At 41.1% G+C, this 22,083-nt stretch overlaps 1 protein-coding gene and 1 long non-coding RNA gene across 7 annotated transcripts in view; one reads left to right on the top strand and one right to left on the bottom strand.

Annotated features, from left to right (window-relative positions):
* The window catches only part of LOC311426372, a 265,382-nt gene that overhangs the window by 171,374 nt on the left and 71,925 nt on the right, over positions 1–22,083 (top strand). The window lies entirely within an intron of this gene.
* LOC311426291 (zinc finger protein 131-like) overlaps positions 1–22,083 on the bottom strand; it is a 29,009-nt gene that overhangs the window by 3,531 nt on the left and 3,395 nt on the right. For 2 of the 4 annotated variants that reach the window (XM_084502592.1, XM_084502593.1), the window contains exons 2-6: positions 17,525–17,663; positions 15,836–15,937; positions 15,387–15,531; positions 9,663–10,351; positions 6,257–6,387 (exon numbers count right to left, since the gene is read on the bottom strand). In XM_084502592.1, the coding sequence (XP_084358718.1) occupies positions 6,257–6,387; positions 9,663–10,351; positions 15,387–15,531; positions 15,836–15,937; positions 17,525–17,648 (1,191 nt within the window). In that variant the 5' untranslated portion in view covers positions 17,649–17,663. Of the gene's footprint in view, positions 1–286; positions 1,108–6,256; positions 6,388–9,662; positions 10,352–15,386; positions 15,532–15,835; positions 15,938–17,524; positions 17,664–22,083 lie in introns of those variants that run through there. The other 2 variants (XM_084502594.1, XM_084502595.1) reach the window with 2 other exon arrangements.

Genomic DNA, 22,083 nt, shown 5'->3' with positions numbered 1-22,083 from the left:
CGTCTTTGAAAGGTCCTGGAGAACAGGAGAGGTGCCTGAAGACTGGAGGATAGCCAATGTCACTCCGGTCTTTAAGAAGGGCAAGAAGGAGGATCCAGGAAACTACGGGCCAGTCAGTCTCACCTCTGTCCCTGGAAAGGTGTTGGAACAGCTTGTTCTGGATGCCATCTCCAAGCAATTGGAAGAGAAGAAGGTTATGAGGAGTAGTCAGCATGGATTCACCCAGGGGAAGTCGTGCTCGACCAACCTCGTTGCCTTCTATGATGGCATCACCAGCTGGGTAGATGAGGGGAAAGCAGTGGATGTCATCTACTTTGACTTTAGCAAGGCTTTCGATACTGTCTCCCATGACATCCTGATAGCAAAGCTGAGAAAGTGTGGGATAGAGGAGTGGACAGTAAGGTGGGTTGAGAACTGGCTGAGTGGCTGAGCTCAGAGGGTGGCGATCGGCGGTGCAGAATCCGGCTGGAGACCTGTGACTAGCGGTGTTCCCCAGGGGTCAGTGTTGTGTCCAATCTTGTTCAACATCTTTATTGACGACCTTGATGAGGGAATAGTGTCTGCCCTCAGCAAGTATGCCGATGACACAAAGCTGGGAGGAGTGGATGACAAGCCAGAAGGCTGTACTGCCTTTCAGCAAGACCTGGACAGGCTGGAGAGATGGGCAGGAAGAAACCAAATGAGGTTTAATAAGAGCAAGTGTAGAGTCCTGCACCTGGGAAGGAACAACCACACGTATCAGTACAGGCTGGGGGACGATCTGCTGGAGAGGAGCTCTGAGGAGAAGGACCTGGGGGTTCTGGTGGACGACAGGTTGACCATGAGCCAGCACTGTGCCCTCATGGCCAAGAGGGCCAACGGCATCCTGGCATGCATTAAAAAGAATGTGGCCAGCAGGTCAAGGGAGGTGATCCTCCCCCCCTACTCTGGCCTGAGGTCAGGCCTCACCTGGAGTACTGTGTCCAGTCCTGGGCTCCCCGGTACAAGAAAGACAGGGATCTCCTGGAAAGAGTCCAGTGGAGGGCCACAAAGATGATACGGGGCCTGGAGCATCTTCCTTATGAGGAAAGGCTGAGAGACCTGGGTCTGTTCAGCCTGGAGAAAAGACTGAGAGGGGATCTCATCAATGTGTATAAATACCTGAGGTGTGGGAGACATCGGGATTTGGCCAACCTCTTCTCAGCGGTTTGCAGGGACAGCACAAGGAGTAATGGTCACAAGATAGAGCACAGGAAGTTCTGCACCAACACACGAAAGAACTTCACGTTGAGGGTGACGGAGCATTGGAACAGGCTGCCCAGGGACGTCGTGGAGTCTCCTTCTCTGGAGATATTTAAGGCCCATCTGGACACCTACCTGGGCTGCCTGCTCCAAGGAACCTGTTTGGCAAGGGGGTTGGACCCGATGATCTTTCGAGGTCCCTTCCAACCCCTTCAATTCTGTGATTCTGTGAAAACCTCTAGTGAGAACACACCTTAAGTACTGCGTTCAGTTTTGGGCCCCTCACTACAAGGACATTGAGGTGCTATAGTTTGTCCATAGAATGTTAACAAAGCTGGTGAAGGGTCTAGAGAACAAGTTTTATGAGGAGCAGGCAAGGAAGCTGGGGTTATTTAGCCTAGAGAAAAGGAGGCTCAGGGAGATGTCTCTATAACTACCTCAAAGGAGGTTATAGCAGGGTGGGGGTTGGTCTCTTCTCCTAAGCAACAAGCAACAGGAGAAGAGCAAATGGCCTTAAGTTGTGCCAGGGGAGGTTTAGGTTGGATATTAGGAAAAATTTCTTCACCGAAAGGGTTGTGAGGCATTGAAACAGTCTGTCCAGGGAAGTTGAGTCACCACCCCTGGAGGTATTTAAAAGACACGTAGATGTGGTGCTTAGGGACATGGTTTAGTGGTAGTATTGGCAGTGCTACATTAATGGTTGGACTTCATGATCTTGGAAGTTTTTTCCAACCTAAGTGACTCTATGAAAAGATGCGTGACCAGCAGATAGAGGTGGAGAATGACCTCTCTCACAGGTACTAAGCTACTGTCCATCATATTTGAGAAATTATGGCAGTCCGGTGAAGTCACATTTTTAAAAAGGGAAAAAAGGAAGACCCAGGGAACTACGGGCCAGTCAGTCTCACCTCTGTGCCTAGCAAGATTATGGAGCAGATACTCCTAGGAACTATGCTAAAGCATGGAAAATAAGGTTATCAGTGACGGCTAACATAACTTCAGTAAGGGCAGATCGCACCTGACAAATCTGGTGGCTTTCTACGATGGGGTTACAGTGTTGGTGTATAGGGGAAGAGCAACTGACATCACCTACCTGGACTTGTGCAAAGCATTTGACACCATCCCACTTGATATCCTTCTCTCAAATTGGAGAGACGTAGATTTCATGTGAATAGGCCACTCAGTGGATAAGGAATTGGCTGAATGGTCACGCTCAAAGAGTTGTGATCAACTGCTCGACATCCAAGTGGAGATCAGTAAAGAGCAGTGTTCCTTAGGGGTCGATATTGGGGCCAGTGCTCCTTACCATCTTTGACACTGACATGGACAGTGGGATTGAGTGCACCCTCAGCACATTGGTTGATGACACCAAGCTCTGTGGTGTCATGTGCAGTAGACAGGCTGGAGGGAAGGAATGCCATGCAGAGGTACCTGGACAGGCTTGAGAGGGGGGCCTGTGCAAACCTCACGAAGTTCAAAAAGGCCAAGTACAAGGTCCTGCATCTGGGTTAGGGCAATCCCAAGCACAAATACAGGCTGAAGGGAGGATGGACTGAGAGCAGCTCTGAGGAGAAGGACTTGGGGGTGTTAATTAACGAGAAGCTCAACATGAATCAGCAATGTGAGCTTGCAGCCCAGAAAGTGAACCACATCCCGGGCTGTGTCAAAAGAACCATGACCAGCAGGATGAGGGAGGTAATTCTCCCCCTCTACTCTGCTCTCATGAGACCCTACCTGGAGTACTACATTCAACTCTGGGGCCCCCCAACATAAGGTTGATCAGAGGTCTGGAACATTTCTCCTACGAAGACAGGCTGAGGGAGTTGGGGTTGTTCAGCCTGGAGAAGAGAAGGCTCTAGGGAGACCTTATAGCAACCTTCCAGTACCTAAAGGGAGCCTACAAGAAAGCTGGGGAGGGTCTCTTTAAAAGGCAGTGTAGCGATAGGACAAGGGTTAATGGTTTTAAACTAAAAGAGGGTAGATTTAGATCAGATATTAGGAGGAAATTCTTTACTATGAGGTTGGTGAGGCACTGGAACTGATTGCCCAGAGAAGCTGTGGATGAACTCTTCCAGGGATGAGGCAAGACCAGTTTGGATGGGGCTTTGAGCAACCTGGTCTAGTGGGAGGTGTCCCTGCCCATGGAATTAGATGATCTTTAAGGTCCCTTCCAACCCAAACCAGTCTATGATTCAGATGAACAGAACGTCTGTTATTACTATTTAAGAAATCGTGCCATTTCATAGAATCATTAAGGTTGGAAGAAACCTTCAAGATCATCTGGTCCAACCATCACCCTACCACCAATGTCACCCACTAAACTATGTCTCTAAGCACCAGGTCCAATCTTTCCTTGAACACCCCAGGGACAGTGATGCCAACACCTCCCTGGGCAACCTGTTCCAACGCCTGACCACTCTTTCTGAGAAGAAATGTCTCAGAATTTTCAACCTAAACCTCCCCTAGAACAACTTGAGGCCATTCCCTCTAGTTCTATCACTAGTATCACTAGTTACCTGTGAGAAGAGACCAACCCCCAGCTCCCCACAACTGCCTTTCAGGTAGTTGTAGAGAGCAATAAGGTCTCCCCTGAGCTTCCTCTTCTCCAGACTAAACAACCCCCATTCTCTCAGCCACTCCTCATAGGATGTGTGTTCCAAGCCCTTCACCAGCTTTGTAGCCCTTCTATTTATACATAAACAGGATACTTACTGAATTTATGAGTCAGTACAGATTTTGAAATTTTTCTTATTTCAACCTTATGTGAAATTCACATACAGAAGCATGCCCCAATAAACATCTGTTACTAGAATTTTGAGCAGAAAACTGTATTTGTGTAATAATATTGCATGATGGAAGTATGATACAAATTGTCCTGTTACTGAAGTTCTAGATGTAGTACTACTAGCCCCCTTTTCCTCATCATCTTTATTTTGTTCACAGCAATGTGAGGTTTAACCAGCTAGAGTAAACTCTCCTATTCGGCTACTAAAAAATCTCAGTAGATAAAAATCTCTTAAAAACTCCATCCCTTTAAGTCTTCTCCACCTAGAAGTACTGCCTAGGCTGCACAGGCACTATTTTCACAAAGCACTTGAGCACACTTTCATTTCTTCCCTTCAGCTGGCACTGACTGAGGTGAGTAGCCTGAAAATAATACACAGAAACACTGCAGAAACAAGGTGCCAGAGAGAGAAGAGTGGGATAAAGTCGTACTTGGAGTAAAGAAACAGACTCAGGAGTCTTTTTCAACAGAACTGTTCTCAGTTGCAGAAAGAAGCAAAGAACGTGTTTCGACACTCCTTCACTGTCAGCAAGTATTTTTGAAACAGTGTTCCATCTCCTCTTAATTTTTGACAACAACACAGAAGGATGATGGAGTAACTGACAGGAATTAACTCAAGGAACAGGTCATGTAATGGATCTGAATATCCCCATTTTACTGTTGAAGTCTGTTAAAAACAGGTTTATGATGCTAGTGCCAAAACAGGTTTATGATGCTAGTGCCAAAACAGGTTTATGATGCTAGTGCCAAAACAGGTTTATGATGCTAGTGCCAAAACAGGTTTATGATGCTAGTGCCAAAACAGGTTTATGATGCTAGTGCCAGGCTTTCTTCTGCCCAGACTCATGCTTTAGAAAGATGTTGTACAAGCGTTTAAAATATTAACCTTATAAACACACAAAATTACTTAGTCATATATAAAGGTAGTAACTATTAGTAATGTCCAAGCACATAATTACCACTCTTGTCACATGTAGCCTAGTTCAGTCCTCAAGACATACACTGAAAAGCAACAGAAGTGCTCATCAAGCAAGTACAATTTTGTTTTCTCCTCGTTCTGCAGTGAGCCAAGATTTTATTTATTGAATACTATTCAAATTTAGTTCTAAAGATAAAAAAAAAAAAAAAAAAATCAAGAAAAAAATATCCAGGAATTACTGCTGCTGCTGCGGGCTGAAGTAACACTAATCTACATTTACAACATCTGTAAGAGAACATGGTATCAATTTAGAAAGAGAAAGCTATGACACAATGCAATTAAACCAAAGGGTTGCAAAGACAAAACAGTATATTCAGTCTGATGCTACTAGATATAACTTTGTGTTAACAGTAGTTCTCATGCTCAAAACAAACATCTTTAAAACATAGGTATGCTCACAGAAATTAACTTCAGACTAGCATAAAAACTAAATGATGCAACAGAATCAGTGAAACTTCTAATTAAAGTGTGAATGAATTGCGTATTGCTAATCATTCATCTGCAGTATTTGCTTTCTGTGAATAAAAAATGTTCTCTTTTGAAACAAATAAAACCAATGTCTAGCAGTTTTCTTCACTACACAAGCCAAATTAACTTCAAATCACAGCTTATCTGTCAACTGAATAGGATGAGAGCCTTGGTGGGTGGGGGGTGGAGAGAGAAGTGTATTTGAGACCGTTGCAGAACTGAAGCAGCAAAATGGCAAATAAAAAAAAAAGCTGCAGCCAACCTTAGTTCTCATATTATCTAGCTTTTAAAAGCTGATTCTTAAAAGTTAAGTAACTTTCTTCTGAACAGCTTTTTGAACCTCAGTTACATATAGTGACCAAGTACTTCTTATGTCTATCTACAGCATTTATATTTGCTTAAAAGATATGGATTGTCATCATAAGATAGAAAGACTTTATAGATCAAGTCAATATATTGGGTATCAAACAGAAGAATAACAAAATAGGAAAATAAAATAGTACTTCGTAATTTGGACTTTAGTGAAGCATGCTCACAAGCGGGAAAGGCCTAGGTCAGTGCATCATGAAAAGAAAGCAGAAAGTATTATGAAGATCCATATCAGTAATTCCATGTTTTAAATGGAACTACTTGGACAAAATAATTTATCTGCATGTTGGGGGTGAATGTGATCCTTATATTTATTTTACTAATAGTAGTTCTTGGAGATATGAGCCCACTCTTATTGTCTTTCCTGTGTAGTATTCATTCCCTCAACACAGGAAGGAGGTATCTAACCTCAGACTGCAACTTCCATTACCCACCTGACATTCATATAGCTTCTTTCTTCCCTTTTTAGCTCCAGCTCCAGACTGACAGGCTGTCAAGTGACATTTGAGTGTGCTATTCCTAGCAAAACGTTCGCGGCAGTTTGGACATTCAAATGGTTTTTCACCTATCAAGACAAACACAGGGGTTTAAGTGTATAAAAAAATGGTTTTCTGTCAGCTCTTCCTTTGTCCTCTCTCCATTTTGCATAGATTGATAGATATGCTGTAAAAACTTGGCCAACGAATATTCTACAGAAGAGAAAGACATTGCATGCAATCTTTATTTATGTAACTAAAAGGGAAAAAAAATAATGGGGAGTCATAATTCTCAATTAGAAAATGACAATCTAATATAATTGCTAGTGCTGTTTAAAGTACATTCATTTTTTTATGGAAGTTAGATTGCTATCCTGTCAAAATATCTTAATGAAATAGCAGCTATATAGTCTTTTCACCTGATAATATTTATACTTAAAGACTCAACATTAGAAATTATACAAAGTTGCACATTACAGAAAGTATTAAAAAAAAATACAAAGTTTTATTTTCAAGAACAAAAACAGCTCATGCTCAAAGAGCTGAAATTGAGCTCCAGACAAAGAAGCTGGCACAGAATGACCTGCTGACCATGAAGTAACAATCCATCAGCATTTTAAAAAAATGCAAAGAGAAAGCACAGAAGGACATAGATGAGCACAAGCAAGATAAAAAAATCTTTCTATTTAGTCACTTTCTTTCAAACGTAGTACCAAAAAGAAGAACATTTTCCACTGGGAAGCCAGCTATGGACAACAGCAGGGAAGGCTGAAAATAGGTCCTGTTTTCTTTTTTTCATCTGAGGTAGTATATTGTTATTACTGTCATCTAGTAGTAGCCAAGTACAACTGGTGTCTGTTTACCAATTTAATCACATACATACACAATGAAATTCAAAGAAATTAAAGTACAAAAAATTAGGAACAGTATGTTTCTTCTGAAAGTCTGATAATTAATCTGTGAAGGTACTGGCATCAATGTAACTACTGAAACAAACTGCTTAATGAATTCCAAAAGAGGATGAATTCCAAATAAGGATTATTTCACAGTAAGGGACAGATTTATTCTATTCTTACTGAAATTCTTCAGTAATCTTCAACAGATTCTGACAAAAGTAACTGAAAGTGACAATTTAATGATAATGCTAGCAATATCCAAGGGCCAAAAGAACTCACGTGACTTCTTGCACAGCACAAATCAGCACTGTGACCCAAGTTGTACATCTCACAAGGGCGACAGAATGCATGCACAGCATGCCAGGCTGCCGTTACCTTGAGAGAGGCATTGGCAATATGAGCAGGGGGCTGAACGCCTCTACTAAAGATGACAACCTGTTTCTCTTCTCCTGCGTATGATTCAGCTGCAAGTTTAACCTCATCTAATTGAGATATTCTAAAGAGGGAGGTTTTTGACTGGATCACAGGACAGAAATTCTGAGAGAAGACAGTCTGATATTGTGCTGGTCCTTTGTAATCCTGTAGCCACAGGAAAGAGATGGTCCAAAATAAATATTGTTAACCCAAAGAAATGTCTAACAATACTGATTTTTATTTGCCTAATGTGTAAGAAATACATCCCTAACTATAAAGCTACCACGTCATTATTTGTGTTTAGAAAGAAAGAATAAACCCAGCTTTTTATTTTTTCCCCCCACAAGTACCCCAAAGGTAGGCATTTATCAAACAAACTCTTTGCAATTATTTATTCAAGGTATTCAGAGTCCACTTATTCACAACTATGGAAGATGTTAAAGTACACTTCCTGCAAAAACATATTTTAGATTTACCACACAATAGCAAAAATAGCAAAGGCCTTATTTTTTTCCTAACAAGTTTGTATAATCCGTATACAAATCACTTCACTTACAGAGTTTTCAGACGTTTAGCTGCTTGGAGCACATCAAAACTCCCTCACTTCCATCTTCACTCATGTGAGCAAACTCATGCTCCATAAAAGTTAAAATAAATAAATAAATTTGAGAAATATTTAGCAGTCAAAATTCCCAGTAAAATCAGAGGAAATCAAAGCTGTCCAGTGTCTCTTTCTGCTAGGGGATATAGGCTTTGCAAAATACCAGGATTAGACAAGCATATCGAGAGCAATAGCTTCCTTCTAAGATTGACTTCTGTATGAGGAAATTGCTCTTCTTGTGCAAGACAAATTAGAGCTATTGACTTCAAAGGATATACATTAAACCTGGCAGAATTTCTGTCCTGTGAGTTACCTACAATTGGCAAGCAAATTCACATTGATTCTCATGCAGTAAATAAAGAATCATTACATCATGCAAAAAATCTTCCTGTTTATAAATTCTGGAGATGACTTTGTTAGTGTGTTCATGGGCACATGACATGCAAGACAACTTTTTTTTTTTTTTTTATAGTTTCTTAAGAGATTCAGAGGATTCTTAAGGCACTGTAGAAGTGTGTGAGAAAGAAGCTCCAAGGTTACCCTTCCTAATTTATTTTCTTGAAACAAGAGAACAGCTTTTGCTGATATCAAACTCCTACATCAAGAAGAATTACCAAAATTAATAAGGTGTCTATTACTTCTGCACTTGTTACTTGAATGTCAGAAAGAAGAGGGATGCTACCCTCCATTAAATTCTTACTGATGACTCATGACTGACATATTAAATAAAAACATATGGAAGGATCAGGACCATATATTTTACATTCAAAGAGTTATCTATATAACACTAAGTATCTGTACAGACAGTAAAGACATTTCAATGAGATGAAGTAGCATGTTAACCTCCCACATTATAAGAAAGGAGCACAAGTAATTTTGTACTCAGAAGACACTATTGTAAAATCTGCCTTTATGAAAACTGGATAACAAAAGTCTACTATAGTCAATAGAAATACTTTGTTGTGTTAGTTAACAAACAAAATCAAATAATGAGATGAGATGTTAAGAGCAAGGATAGGGGTGGTATTTCACCCTGACAAAATCACAGCTGCGAAAATAAAAGTAGCTACTCAGTTTGGCACTTTTTAAGAAGTAAACATGCCTTACAAAGTATTTAAAAAAAAAAAAGAAAAAAAAAAGTTTAACACACTTGAGAGAAGCTTCATTAGGATTTTCTGGTTTTAGGTGCCTATTTTTAACCACTTAAAAAAACAAACAAACAAACAAAAAAAACCACTCGATTCCTCACAGTTTATATCAATGGGAAAAAAAAAAAATCAGCATAGAATCAACACCAAGATTCTATGATTTTAGTTGTAACTAGAAGCCAAGTATTTCAAGCATTTGGGACTTGCGTGTTCTCTTCAGCATATTCTCTACTTCCCCAAAACATGCAGAAATTCAAAGTGCTAGATTCAAAGCCACATGTACATGCCTATAGTAGTACTCTTACCTGTGTGCTTCCGGAGGTGCTCTTTAAAATGTCCAAAGTGGTCAAACTGTTTTTCACAGTACTGGCATATATGTATTTTTTTGCCAGGTCTTTGCTTCTTGCTGGCACCACCTTCATCAACGTGGTAACAGGTGAGGTGCTGTTTCAAAGCACTCTCTCGTAGGTACCTTTTATTGCATATATCACACTTGTAACTCTCAGTAGAATGTGTTTTCATGTGTTCCTTAAAATGGTAAAACAATTTAAATGAACAGTTACATTTCTCACAATGGAATAAATTGTTCACGTGTGATAGCTGAAGTTCCACAATTTCAATACCTTCTACCTGTTTGCATAAGGGATCAGTTGCACTGTCACCTTCTTCTTGTATCTGGCATTTTCGTTCTCCCTGACGATACTTGCTGGTAATATCTGCCAAAAGAGCCAAAGCAGATTCATCTGATGTACCCGTTGTCTGTATGCACTTTATGGATTGCTCTGCAAAAGCTACTTCTTCAAGTGTCTTGACGCTATCATCTTCCATTTCAATTGTCCCTTCAGCAATCTCAACCTCAATTTCAATAGGCTCCGATTCTGCAGATGGCAGTGTTTCTGTTATAACATTAGAGGTTTCAGCTATCTTCCTCTTTTTCACTTTATCTTTACCTCGTATTTGATTTGATTCTAAGGGTGATGAATTTTCTTTGTTCCTGTAAAGCATTTGCATAAATATGGTTAAAATCCACAAGCACTTACGTAATAATTCCTGCCTGATAGTGAGTTTCTGCATTAAACATTTTCTAGGTATTTCTCAAAGAAACTGAATAATGAATGACCACATATCCTGTGTGCATTTCAGAAGCTAATCTGTCCTTAACTGATACTCCTTAGAGCTGTAAAATAGCAAGGTTAAAGCTGTAGAGCCTTTTACATAAGGTTACTGAAGTGTTTTAAAGTGCTGTATCATGATTTTGGCTAGGATGGAGTTAATTTTCTCCATAGAGGCTCACACAATGCTGTGTTTTGGATTTCCAATAAAAATAGTGGTGATAACACACCAATATTTTCAGTTGTTGAAGAGCAGTGCTTACACAGAGCCAAGGACTTTTCTGCTTCTTATGCTGCCCTGCTAGCAAGAAGACTGAGGTGCACCAGAATGGCAGAGGGGACACAGCAAGGACAGCTGACCCAGATTGACAAAATAGATATTCTATACCATATGACATCATGCTCAGTAATAAGAGCTGGAACAAAGGAGGAAGGGGGGGGGGTTGTAGTTGAAGTGATGGCATTTGTCTTCCCAAGAAGCCGATGAGCTCTGCTTTCCTGGAAGCGTCTGAACACCTGCCTGCCAATGGGAAGTAACAAATGAATTCCTTGTTTTGCTTGTGTGTGTGACTTTTGCTTTACTTAGTAAGCTGTCTTATCTCAACCTATAAGTTCTTCCACTTTTACCTTCCCAGTTCTCTCTCCCATCCTACCTGGGGAGAGCAAAAAAGCAGCTGTATGGTACTTATCTGCCTGCCAGCATTAAACCACAACACTCTTGCTTGAATGACACAAAACACATCAATAAGACCAGTTTGGGCTAATGGTATAGGTTTATCTAAGAAACTTGTGAAATTCTGTACTTGGGAAAAAGATTTACCCAAAGGGTGGAGTTCCAACTCAAAAATAAGATTAAGACTTAGACTGAGGCACTGTATTACAATTCCTCCCCCTTATACTTTGGAGAAGAGTCTGACAGTAATACTCAAGTTTGCTTTTCTACCAAAAATCTTTCCTATGTTTCCTCCAGCTCTGTTCCTTTTGCCTCTGCACCAGGCACACACAACCCTCTTCCTCCAAGATGTCAGGGATAGGCAGAGCTGAGCGAGCCAGTGCTTTCAAGTGAGACCCTCAAGACTATCCACAGCACTTACGTTTCAGTATTCAGTTTCAAAAACAGACAGATGATCTTCCCCTCAAATCAGACTGATGAGAGTATACTTTTACTTTCCTCTGCAGCCTGATGAATCATTTCACGTAATCTAGTCCCTATCACTTCTGGGTCATCTAGTAATAGGCAAATATGGCTTCAAGTATTTGTATGTCATATGCCAGAAATATGTGGCTAATGACCTCACGCAGGATACAGCTTATCAAATTACACCTTACAATATTAACAGGAAGACAGAACAGTTAAACTTGCTGTTTCATATACCCTGTATTTCTGTCTAGAAAGTGTCAAGTTACTTTGCACATTACCACAAGTAGCTCCAGAATTATATACCAAAAGAATCAACTGCTCAGGAAAGAGGAGACTACTATTCTTGAGCACACTGTGTGGTTCACGTGTGAAGCTATGTATAAGGATACACACCATACAACTGCATTTTAAGGAATAACAGCTGGTTGTTTTCTTTCTAGTCTAGGTAGTAATGTCCAACTCTTGGATACATTATACAAGAGATTAGTGCCCTGGTTTTGGCCGGGATTTAATTTTCTTCCTAGTAACTGGTGTGGTGCTGTGTTTTAGATTTAGGATGAGAATAATGCTGATAACACACAGATGTTTAGCTTAAGCACTGCTCTGCAACAACTAAGCCAAGGACTTCTCAGTTTCTCATATTACCCTGCCAAGGAGGAGACTTGGGGTACACAAGACGCTGGGAGGGGCACAGCTAAGACCCCTGCTTGGGGTCCGGCTAGGCATCAGTCAGCAGATGGCAAACAATTGCATTGAGCATCACTTGCTTTGTATATTCCTTTATCATAATTTATCAATGTTATTTTCCCTTGCTTCTCCCCCATCCCACTGCTGGGGCTGGGGAGCGAGCAAATAGCTGTGTGATACTCAGATGCCTGCTGGGTTAAACCAAAATGGTTAGTTCAATTATCATTTCTACTTCAGCTGGTTTCTGAAGCTTATCCTTTTCGGTCAGAGTTTAGACCAAGACACTGTATTGCAATCCCCACCCCTTTCTACTGTGGAAGAGACTGACAGTGATACTCAAGTTTGTTTTTCTACCAAAACAACAACAAACAAACAAAATAAAACCTCCCACAACCTTTGCAGTCTATGAACAATGGAAATAATTAAGCATATACTGGCTTGTATGTGTCTGTTAAGCAAAACATTTAATTCTTACGTTACAAGGAAATACAATGTTTACTAGACGTAGATAACCAATAAACTACATAACATTACATAGTAGTGTGGAATAATTAATTGCAGACTGGACAGTTTAGCTTGATGGATTGATCCGAACCTTGTTTCAACAGCTCTACAGTTGGTACATACCAACTCAAAGCAATACCAATTAGAACACACTTTTTCAGTTTTAAGTTTCTTTTCAATTTCTCAAGCAGACTCCAAAGGTCTGCTTTTTTTTTTTTTTTTTTAAATCAAATCTGGGGAAAAAAAAAAAGTTATTTTGATTCTACCACGCTTAATCTTAATGTCAAAAAGAGACGTGTTGGTGTTGTTGGAGGGTAAGACCAGAAATGCACAATTCCACCTCTCCTATTAAGATAAAAATACCCATTTTCAGCTCAATTGCCAATCCCCAGAATAAGCACAGAATAAGTTAATTCAAAAATCAAAAAAATCAACACTGATGTTGAAAACCAAGTTTTCCATATCATGTCATGGAGGTTTTTTTTTTGTTTTTTTTTTTGCTTATTTTTTTTAAAACAAAATGCTAATGGACTACTAGGAGAACTCTGGGCCAATGCCACTCCCCTTGGCTAACGCATTTATGGGAAGATGGGAAGATAAAGAGGAATCTTAGCCTTGATGCAAAGGCCAGTAGGTCTAGAAGAGAAAGCAAGGATAACCATAAGACCAGGAGACATTTATTGCCCATCCCTCTGCTTCATGATGAAAGAACAGAGGAGAACACAGAAGGAATGATAACATAACAGCACTCTGTGAAAGTAAAAGGGAAAGAATGGCAAGAAAAAAAAAAAAAGCATGTTGGGAATAGCACCTACTTTTCACAGGTTGGAGTTCTGTGATGGCACACAGTTACAGGTACTGGATAAAAGGTGCCATAGCAACATCTGATTATGTACTAATTCAATACAAAACTTGTTATAACAATTATATTTCAGTTGACAAGGCAAGACTGACTGATGTCATCTACCTGGACTTATGTAAGGCTTTTGACACTGTCCCACATGGCATCCTGATTTCTACAGTGGAGAGAGATGGATTTGAAGGGTGGACCATTCGGTGGATAAGGAAGTGGCTTGATGGACGCACCCAGAGAGCAGTGGTCAATGGTTCCATGTCCAGGTGGAAGCTGGTGATGAGCAGTGTCCCTCAGGAGTCTGTCTTGGGACTGGTGCTTTTCAATATCTTCATCAGTGATGCAGATGATGAGACTGAGTGCACCCTCAGCAAGTTTGCAGATGACACCAGGATGAGTGGTGCAGTTGATATAACAGAAGGAAGGGATGCTGTACAAAGGGACCTGGACAAGCTTGAGAAGTTGGCCCACATGAACCAAAATGAGGTTCAACAAGTCCAAGTGCAAAGTGCTGCACCTAGATTGGAGCAATCTCAGGCATGAGTACAGACTGGAAGAAGAACTCCTTGAGAGCAGCCCTGCGGAGGGATTTGGGGGTTCTGGTGGATGAGAAGCTTGACACGAGCCGGCAGTGTGCGCTTGCAGCCCAGAAGGCCAACCGCATCCTGGGCTGCATCAAGAGAGGCATGGCCAGTAGGTCAAGGGGGGTGATTGCCCCCCTCTACTCCACCCTTTTGAGGCCCCACTTGGAGTACTGTGTCCAAGTCTGGGGCCCCCAGCACAAGAAAGATGTGGACCTGTTAGAACAGGTCTGGAGGAGAGCCACAAAGATGATGAGAGGGCTGGAACACCTCTCCTATGAAGAGAGAGCTGGAGAGCTGGGGATGTTCAGCCTGGAGAAGAGAAGGCTCTGGGGAGACCTCATTGTGGCCTTTCAGTACTTAAAGGGGACTTTTAAAAAAGATGGAGAGGGACTCTTTACTTGTGTAGATAATGATAGGACAAGGGGGAATGATTTTAAACTAAAAGAGGGGAGATTTAGATTGGATGTTAGGAAGAAGTTCTTCACGCAGAGGGTGGTGAGGCACTGGAACAGGTTGCCCAGAGAGGCTGTGGATCCCCCATCCCTGGTGGTGTTCAAGGCCAGGCTGGATGGGGCCCTGGCAAACCTGATCTAGCGGGTGGCATCCCTGCCTATGGCAGGGGGGTTGGAACCAGATGATCTTTAAGGTCCCTTCTATGATATGATTTACTCAAGAAGTTTGATATTTTGTATTTTCTACCAGGAAGCTTCAAAATCACTGCCTATTCTCTCAGAAGCAGCATAAAGCTGCATGAAATCAAATACTAGCCCATACTTGTTAATGTGGTCTAATTACCTAAGGCACATTGTCACCTGTACATCCAGCTCTCAATCAGGTGAGGGCAGTCAGATAGCACAGACCTGGTATTAGTTACCACAGACATTATAGAGCTGTGAATTTTTGGTGTTTACCAGCCATGTCACTTGCCACCAAGTTCCAGCTCAAAGAATGCGACATTCCTTTTTATTTCTTTTTAGCCTTTATACTCTTCTACTGTAAGATATGGATCAGAATTATACAGCCCCCCACAAGTTCAGGAGGTTCCAGGATAAGGAACACCACTGCAAAATACTTGCAGCCAGCTCTGTTAAAAGGATTCTTAAGACTATATTTAAGTGTTGGGAAGAAAAAGAGGCTTATATGTTTACCTGATTTCAAGTGCTTTGATTGCTTCTAACATCTGTAAATACTCAGCTGCTTTCCAAACATCATTTGCTTCCTCCTCACCTTGGACCATTAGTTTTGCTGTATAGGTGAACTCTATTAGGTGACGAAATGCCATATTACTTACACCTGTTTATAAGCAAGGAAAGCAAGTTAGCACCTCAGAACCTCACACTCTCCCTTCTAAAAGGATAAATTCAAGACTGATATTTTTCTTTTTGTTTTTATTTCAAGGGAAGCTTTTTCCAGTAGCAACAGCTGCCTCAAAACAATTCAAGAGCTGAGACATAAAAAATTATCTGATATGACCAAGCATGCATGTCAGCCTGTACCAAAGATACCACATTCATTTCAAGCTTTGATATACAACTCTTTTTTTTTTTTTTTTTTTTTTTTTTTTTTTTTGATTTTTTAACTGCATCAATCATACTACCTTCAATCTCCACTAAGGGCTCCTGAGTGAAATCTTGGAAGAATTTGTAGAAGAACTGGCTACAGGCAGCAAGAACAGCCTTATGAGCTTTGAAATGGTGACCTGCAAAGACAGAAAACATTTTGGTTTAGGAGAACACTTTCCTTACTTATACTGCAGAATAAGTGACAATACACAAAACAGCTGTAAAACCCAGTCTACAAATCTACTCTAGCACCATACATTCACTTAATGTCTCCCTGTAACATGGGATGCTACTGCAGCTAGCTTATCTCATTCTCATACAGACCCTTGCTGACATCACTGACCTTGCTGAACTCCCAGGAAGAATGTCTGGAACTGACAATTAGACTACTAAATTTCCTTAGACCCAATGGGTATCAAATATCAAAGTAGAAGGCCCAAATTGCACAAGAAGTGGTAACATATTAAGGTTTTGAAATTCTAAAGGGGCAGACAGTTAAGTACTGAAAGGAAGAAAGCTATTTGCCAACTCCCAGAACCTCTGAATGTTCATGAATTAAGGTCTTTCCTGGGAATGGTACTGTATGTGGATTTCCTCTGCAACTCAATCAGCTAGAGAACTCATTCACTTCAGAGTGTTCCTCTTTTCAGATATTTAAATTTCAGATATTTAAAATAAGATATTTTATGGCAAATCTTTGCATGAACTTTTTTCCTGTATGTCTTGAACTCAACTGCCAGGTTTTATCCAAGTTAGCTGTGCTTTTTGCCACTCTTACAGACTGATCTATTTTATCACCACTTCAGCTAGCATAAACATCCCAGCAGAACAAAAGCACTTCTGCTCTGCTCTTCCTGTTTTCCAGGCTTTGTATTCCCCATAACTCTGTTGCCTTCTCCTTGGCACAGGCATGAACATTCATAAGTCTCCACAGGATAGAAACATTCACGCTAAGTTTTGTGCAAGCACTGTCAGTGAAACTATGGCAATTCCAGAACAGTCTTTTCTTCATTTGTTTCCTTTTTTCTAATCCAGACTCTATACAACTCTTTTACTTCAAATGAGTTATTGCTATCCTTTCAAGGGTCAGGTGGTATTCCTTTAGCTAAGTCTGTCCTACTGGACACTGCCTATCTTCCTTGAAGTGCTCATTCATTCTAAGACACATTTGGGATAAGAAGCTATCTTAGGCAATCAGACACACACCCTTTTCTAATGGGATAATAAGCACTTATCTCTGTCTTCCTTTTAAACTAATACTTATATCTCTAGAACACAGAAAAAGAAAAGTGAGTTCTTCTACCTTGTTTTAACTATGTATTAAGAATGGTAAGCAGATACTACAGAAGCAATCTTTTGCTTTTTAAATAATATGTATACAAGTTCTCTGCATGCAAACAGGTTAAGTTAGAGAAAAACATTTTTTGCAGCATTTTAGAAATACTTAGATAACATTAAATAAGTACAGCAGTTACAAAGTGGTATACTATCTGAAAATATTTAGCCACTTGTTCAGAAAAGCAGAAGCACAATTATTAATCACTACTGGAGACTGTTTATCCCAAGACTTTAAAAGAAAATCTGCAAGCAACTCATAGACCAGTACAGAATAAAGAACTTGTTAGCAGCCCAGTTTGACAGCCGACCCATGACAAACCCACCATCTTCCCAGCACAGCTTTCAGAATTCTCTGTATACCAGCTGGTCCACAGGCCTATACATACCATCCACAATCAGAGTGATGTCTGTGAACTGGTCCTGCTCACGTTGTTCATTCAGTCTATCCAAAATAACTTTATAGTGTTCTGGGAATTCCTGGATACATTCCATCATTTCTTCAGCTTCCATGGCCAAAGTAGTAGTCTGGGAAAGATGCATTAGCAAAGAAAGAATACTGAGTCGTTCAGTAAACACTATGCACAGTCAAGTTAGCATACAAACACAAATTAAGTGGCACTTCTCAGGGACTACAAAAAACAATAGAAGCACCAAAATGTCATGGTAACTGGTTTATCTTATTTTAGCTAACAGGTAGGAAACATCAGGGTTAATGAAGTATGAGTATGGCCTTCTATATGTACACATCAAAGAACAGTCAAACTGTGTATTTCTTTATTCTACAGATTCAGCAAGGACCCACCTGCCTCAAAGTAAATAAAGTAGGGATGTAACATCTGCACATCTAACTATTTAACAGCATCTCATCAGCATAACATCAAAATCTTTATGCAGTCACTTCCTACAATTCTACCAATCCACTTAGTGGAAGAACAGTTCTTAACATTTCCTTATTTAACTCACATTTTGTATCTAGCGAACGCAAGATGTTTAATTAAGTAAGGACTGTGAGAATCAAAGTTGTGTTTTTGCAGTAGAAAACTAACCATGTATATTTAAAAGTAATTGTGCAATCATAACAAAGGGCAATGTTAAGCAGATAAGGGGATAGCAGAAGGTCCCATTGTTCCAAAATAAGGAGGATAGCTAAGAAAAACAGGACGAGCACTGCAAAAACAGTAAAAACAAAAATCATGGGCTCTCTAATCATGAGAGAAGAAGGGGGGAAAAAAAGGGGAAAAGGAGAAATTAAAGGTTGGTCAAATAAAATTGTACATATATTGTATAGAAAAGCATTGAGTAGTTTGTGAACCTGTAGTACTCAGCCAATGAAGAAACAGGGGAGGAATTAAGCATCAGGTAATAGGGAATATAAGGTTATGATATACTTTTACTGTGCACTCCTGTTTGTAGGATGCCCGCCATTGCAATCGGGAATAAATTCGCTTCACAGAAGACCCTGTCTGAGAAAATTATTGAGATATTTCTCACAGGATGTAATAAGGCAGTACTGTTCAGCTTCTGAATACATAGAAGCTGCCAGGGATTTAAAGTGTTACTACACCCAACAGCAAGAAGCTTCTTATTCACCCAACCTACTTACGCTTCTCCCCTGCAAGGTGGAATATTTGTTGCCAACCTTCTGAAAGAGAGACGTAGGATTGTAATTTGATGGCCCTTCCTCCCTTACTAATATAATAAAAATAGCTAGGGGTGGGAGTTGCATAAGTTCTCAGACCTGAAGAGATTAAGTAAAACTGTGCCCATGGAGAAGATGTAGATGTTAGTCTGCTGCTTATGCAGAACCACCTCTTGCTCCCTGACTCCTGGTACAGGTTTTTGTGTGTGATTGGAATTGGAAAGTCCTGAGTATAAACCTGTCTTGACATGTATTAATTACATCTGAGCTGATGCCACCATGTGTACTAACTCCCCTGTGTGACTACATGAATTCTACCTTACTTCCAACAAATGCACATACTGGTATATGGTGTTTGACAGAAACAGAGAGGAAAAGAATGACCTGGTTATGATGAAGGCAAAAATTTTCTTATGACTAATATATCAAGTAAGGAAAATTGTGATTAAAACACAAATTTGACAAAAAACACTCTTCCTTGCATCTCAGAAAAACTGTCCCATGAAAAGGGAAAGGAAAAAAACAACTGCTTATGAAAGTCTAGTTCTACCTGCTACTAACGGTGCTTTGCCAAGTGGATGCTGAAATACATATCAGGCTCTTAAAGGGGACAGAAGAGACCAGTCTGTTGGGGTCGGGGGAAGGTGAGGTGGAAGAGGAAGGACACTGCTGCTACCTTCACTTCACCTCATCTGTAATGAATCTTTGAACAAAGGCAGGAACTGCTAGTCATCTCTTCTGTTATCTGGTATTTCACATTAGATTTTATCAGCTATTTACTTCACTGTTTAATTCTTCCTACCCATTTTTGAGAAGTGGTACGAGGATAGATGACTTGCAGTTAAAAATATAATTCCCTAAAAATTAAACCAAACCAATTTGACCTCCAAATACATTAAAAAAAAAAAAAAAAACACATGAAAAACATACAACTTAAAATATGTAAATCAGTGTCCCGAATTAACATGAAACTCAGTGATATTGCAAAAAAAAAAAAAAAAAAAAAAAAAAAGCCCAACATATCAGCATATGTTCATTGAGAGCATGAATATTCTCAAGCAAGAAGTGAAAGGCACAGTACCCAAAGAAAAAATAAGAAAAAAAAAACAGAAAACACTAAGAAAACAAGAAGCCAAAGAAGGCAGATAAAAGTGATCCAAGCTGATGGTTGGTTACATGCAAGCTCATAGATCAGTGAGGGAAAACTGACTGCTTAAGCTGCTTACCTGCATTTTCTTGGAAGACTCAACCAACTATTGTCTTAACCTCACCAACTTGTGAAACGATACGCATCTCACATGATAAGCATACAAATGGCAGATCTATCCTTATAAATGTACCTCAATGAAACTATGTGATCCATAGAATCATAGAAATGTTAGTTTGTAAGGGACCTTAAAAACCATCTAAGTCCAGGCCCTGCTATAAGTAGGAACACCTTCCACTAGACCAGGTTGCTCAAAGCCTCATCCAACTTGGCCTTAATCACTTCCAGGGATGGGGCATCCACAACTTCTCTAGGCAACCTGTTCCAGTGCCTCATCAACTGTAGTGGGTTTTCATAGCAAGGTTTTGGTAGCTGGGGGGGAGGCTGAAGGGGGTACCTTCTGTGAGAAGAATCCAGAAGCTGCCCCATGTTAGAGAATGGACAGTTCCATCAGGCTCCGAAGGGACCCGATACTGCCCAGAGCAGAGCCAATAAGTGATTTTATTTGCATCTCTGTGAGAGCATATTTAAGAAAGGGAAAAAAAACAACAGCAGCGGGGAGAGTGAGGAGAGGGAAACAGCCTTGCAGGTGCCAAGGTCAGTAAAGAAGGAGGGGGAGGAGGTGCTCCATGCACCAGAGCCAAAGTTCCCATGGGGCCTGTGGAAAGGACCATGGTGAAGCAGGATGTCCCCCTGCAGCCCATGGAGTACCACGGTGGAGCAGGGTTCCACGCCACAGCCTGTGGAGGAGACCACGGTGGAGCAGGCAGATCTGCCCTGAAGGAGGCTGTGGCCTGTGGAGGACCCCCACCAGAGCAGATTCCGGGCCAGACCTGTAGCCTGTAGAGAGGAGACCACAGAAGAGCAGGTGACCTGGCAGGAGCTGCTGCCCATGGGGGACCCAGGTTGGAGCAGTGTGCTCCTGAGGGATGGACCCCATGGTGCAGACCCCTATTTTGAGCAGTTCTTGAAGAGCTGCTGCCTGTGGGAAGCCCACGCAGGACCAGTTCAGGAAGGACTGCATCCCATGGGAGGGACCCCACATTGGAGTAGGGGAAGAGAGTGACCAAAAAGGACCAGCAGAGAAAAAGCATTATAGACTGACCACAACCCCCCTTTCCCATTTCCCTGTGCCACTCGAGGGGGGGGGGGGGGAAGGCATTTTTGGCTTCTTTCTTTTGTTTCTCACTTCTCTAGCTTGTTAGCAATATGTAATAAATTATATTAATCTCCCTATGCTAAATCTGGTTTTCCCACGATGAGAAATGTTGAGTGATCTTTCTGTCCTTCTCTCAACCTGTGAGCCCTTTTCATCATATATTGTCCCCTTTCCCTTTGAGGAGGGAGACTGAGAGCAGTTGTGAAGGAGCTTAGCTACCCACCTGAGCAAAATCACCACTTCACCCTCACTGTAAAGAATTTTCTCTTAACATCTAATCTAAATCTACCCTCTTTTAGTTTAAAATCATTAACTCTTGTCCTATCACTACACTCCCTGACAAATAGTCCCTCCCCAGCTGTCCTGTAGGCCTCCTTTAGGTACTGGAATGCTGCTATAAAGTCTCCCTGGAGCCTTCCCTTCTCCAGGCTGAACAACCCCAACTCCCTCAGCCTGTCTTCACAGGAGAAATGTTCCAGCCCCTTCATCATCTTCATGGCCCTCCTCTGGACTTTTTCTAATACTTTTACGTCCCTCTTGTGCTGGGCACCTCAGAGTTAAACACAGTATTCCAGGTAGGGTCTCATGAGAGCAGAGTAGAGGGGGAGAATTACCTCTCTCATCCTGCTGGTCATGGTTCTTTTGACGCAGCCCAGGATACAGTTTGCTTTCTGGGCTGCAAGCTCACATTGCTGATTCATGTAATCATAGAATGGCCTGGGTTGAAAAGGACCTTAAAAATCATCTAGTTTCAACCCCCCTGCTCTGGGCAGGGCTGCTAACCACTAGAGCAGTCTGCTCAGAGCCACATCCAGCCTGGCCTTGAATGCCTCCAGGGATGGGGGTATTCACACACTCTCTGGGCTACCTGTTCCGGTGCCTCACCACCCTCTGAGTGAAGAACTGACTCTTAATTTTTAACCTAAATCTTCTTGTCTTA

Source organism: Aythya ferina (genome assembly GCF_964211825.1).
Source record: "Aythya ferina genome assembly, chromosome: W".
Classification (NCBI taxonomy): Eukaryota; Metazoa; Chordata; class Aves; order Anseriformes; family Anatidae; genus Aythya; species Aythya ferina.
Note: the sequence above shows the minus strand (reverse complement) of the source record. Positions and strands in the feature narration are given on the sequence as shown.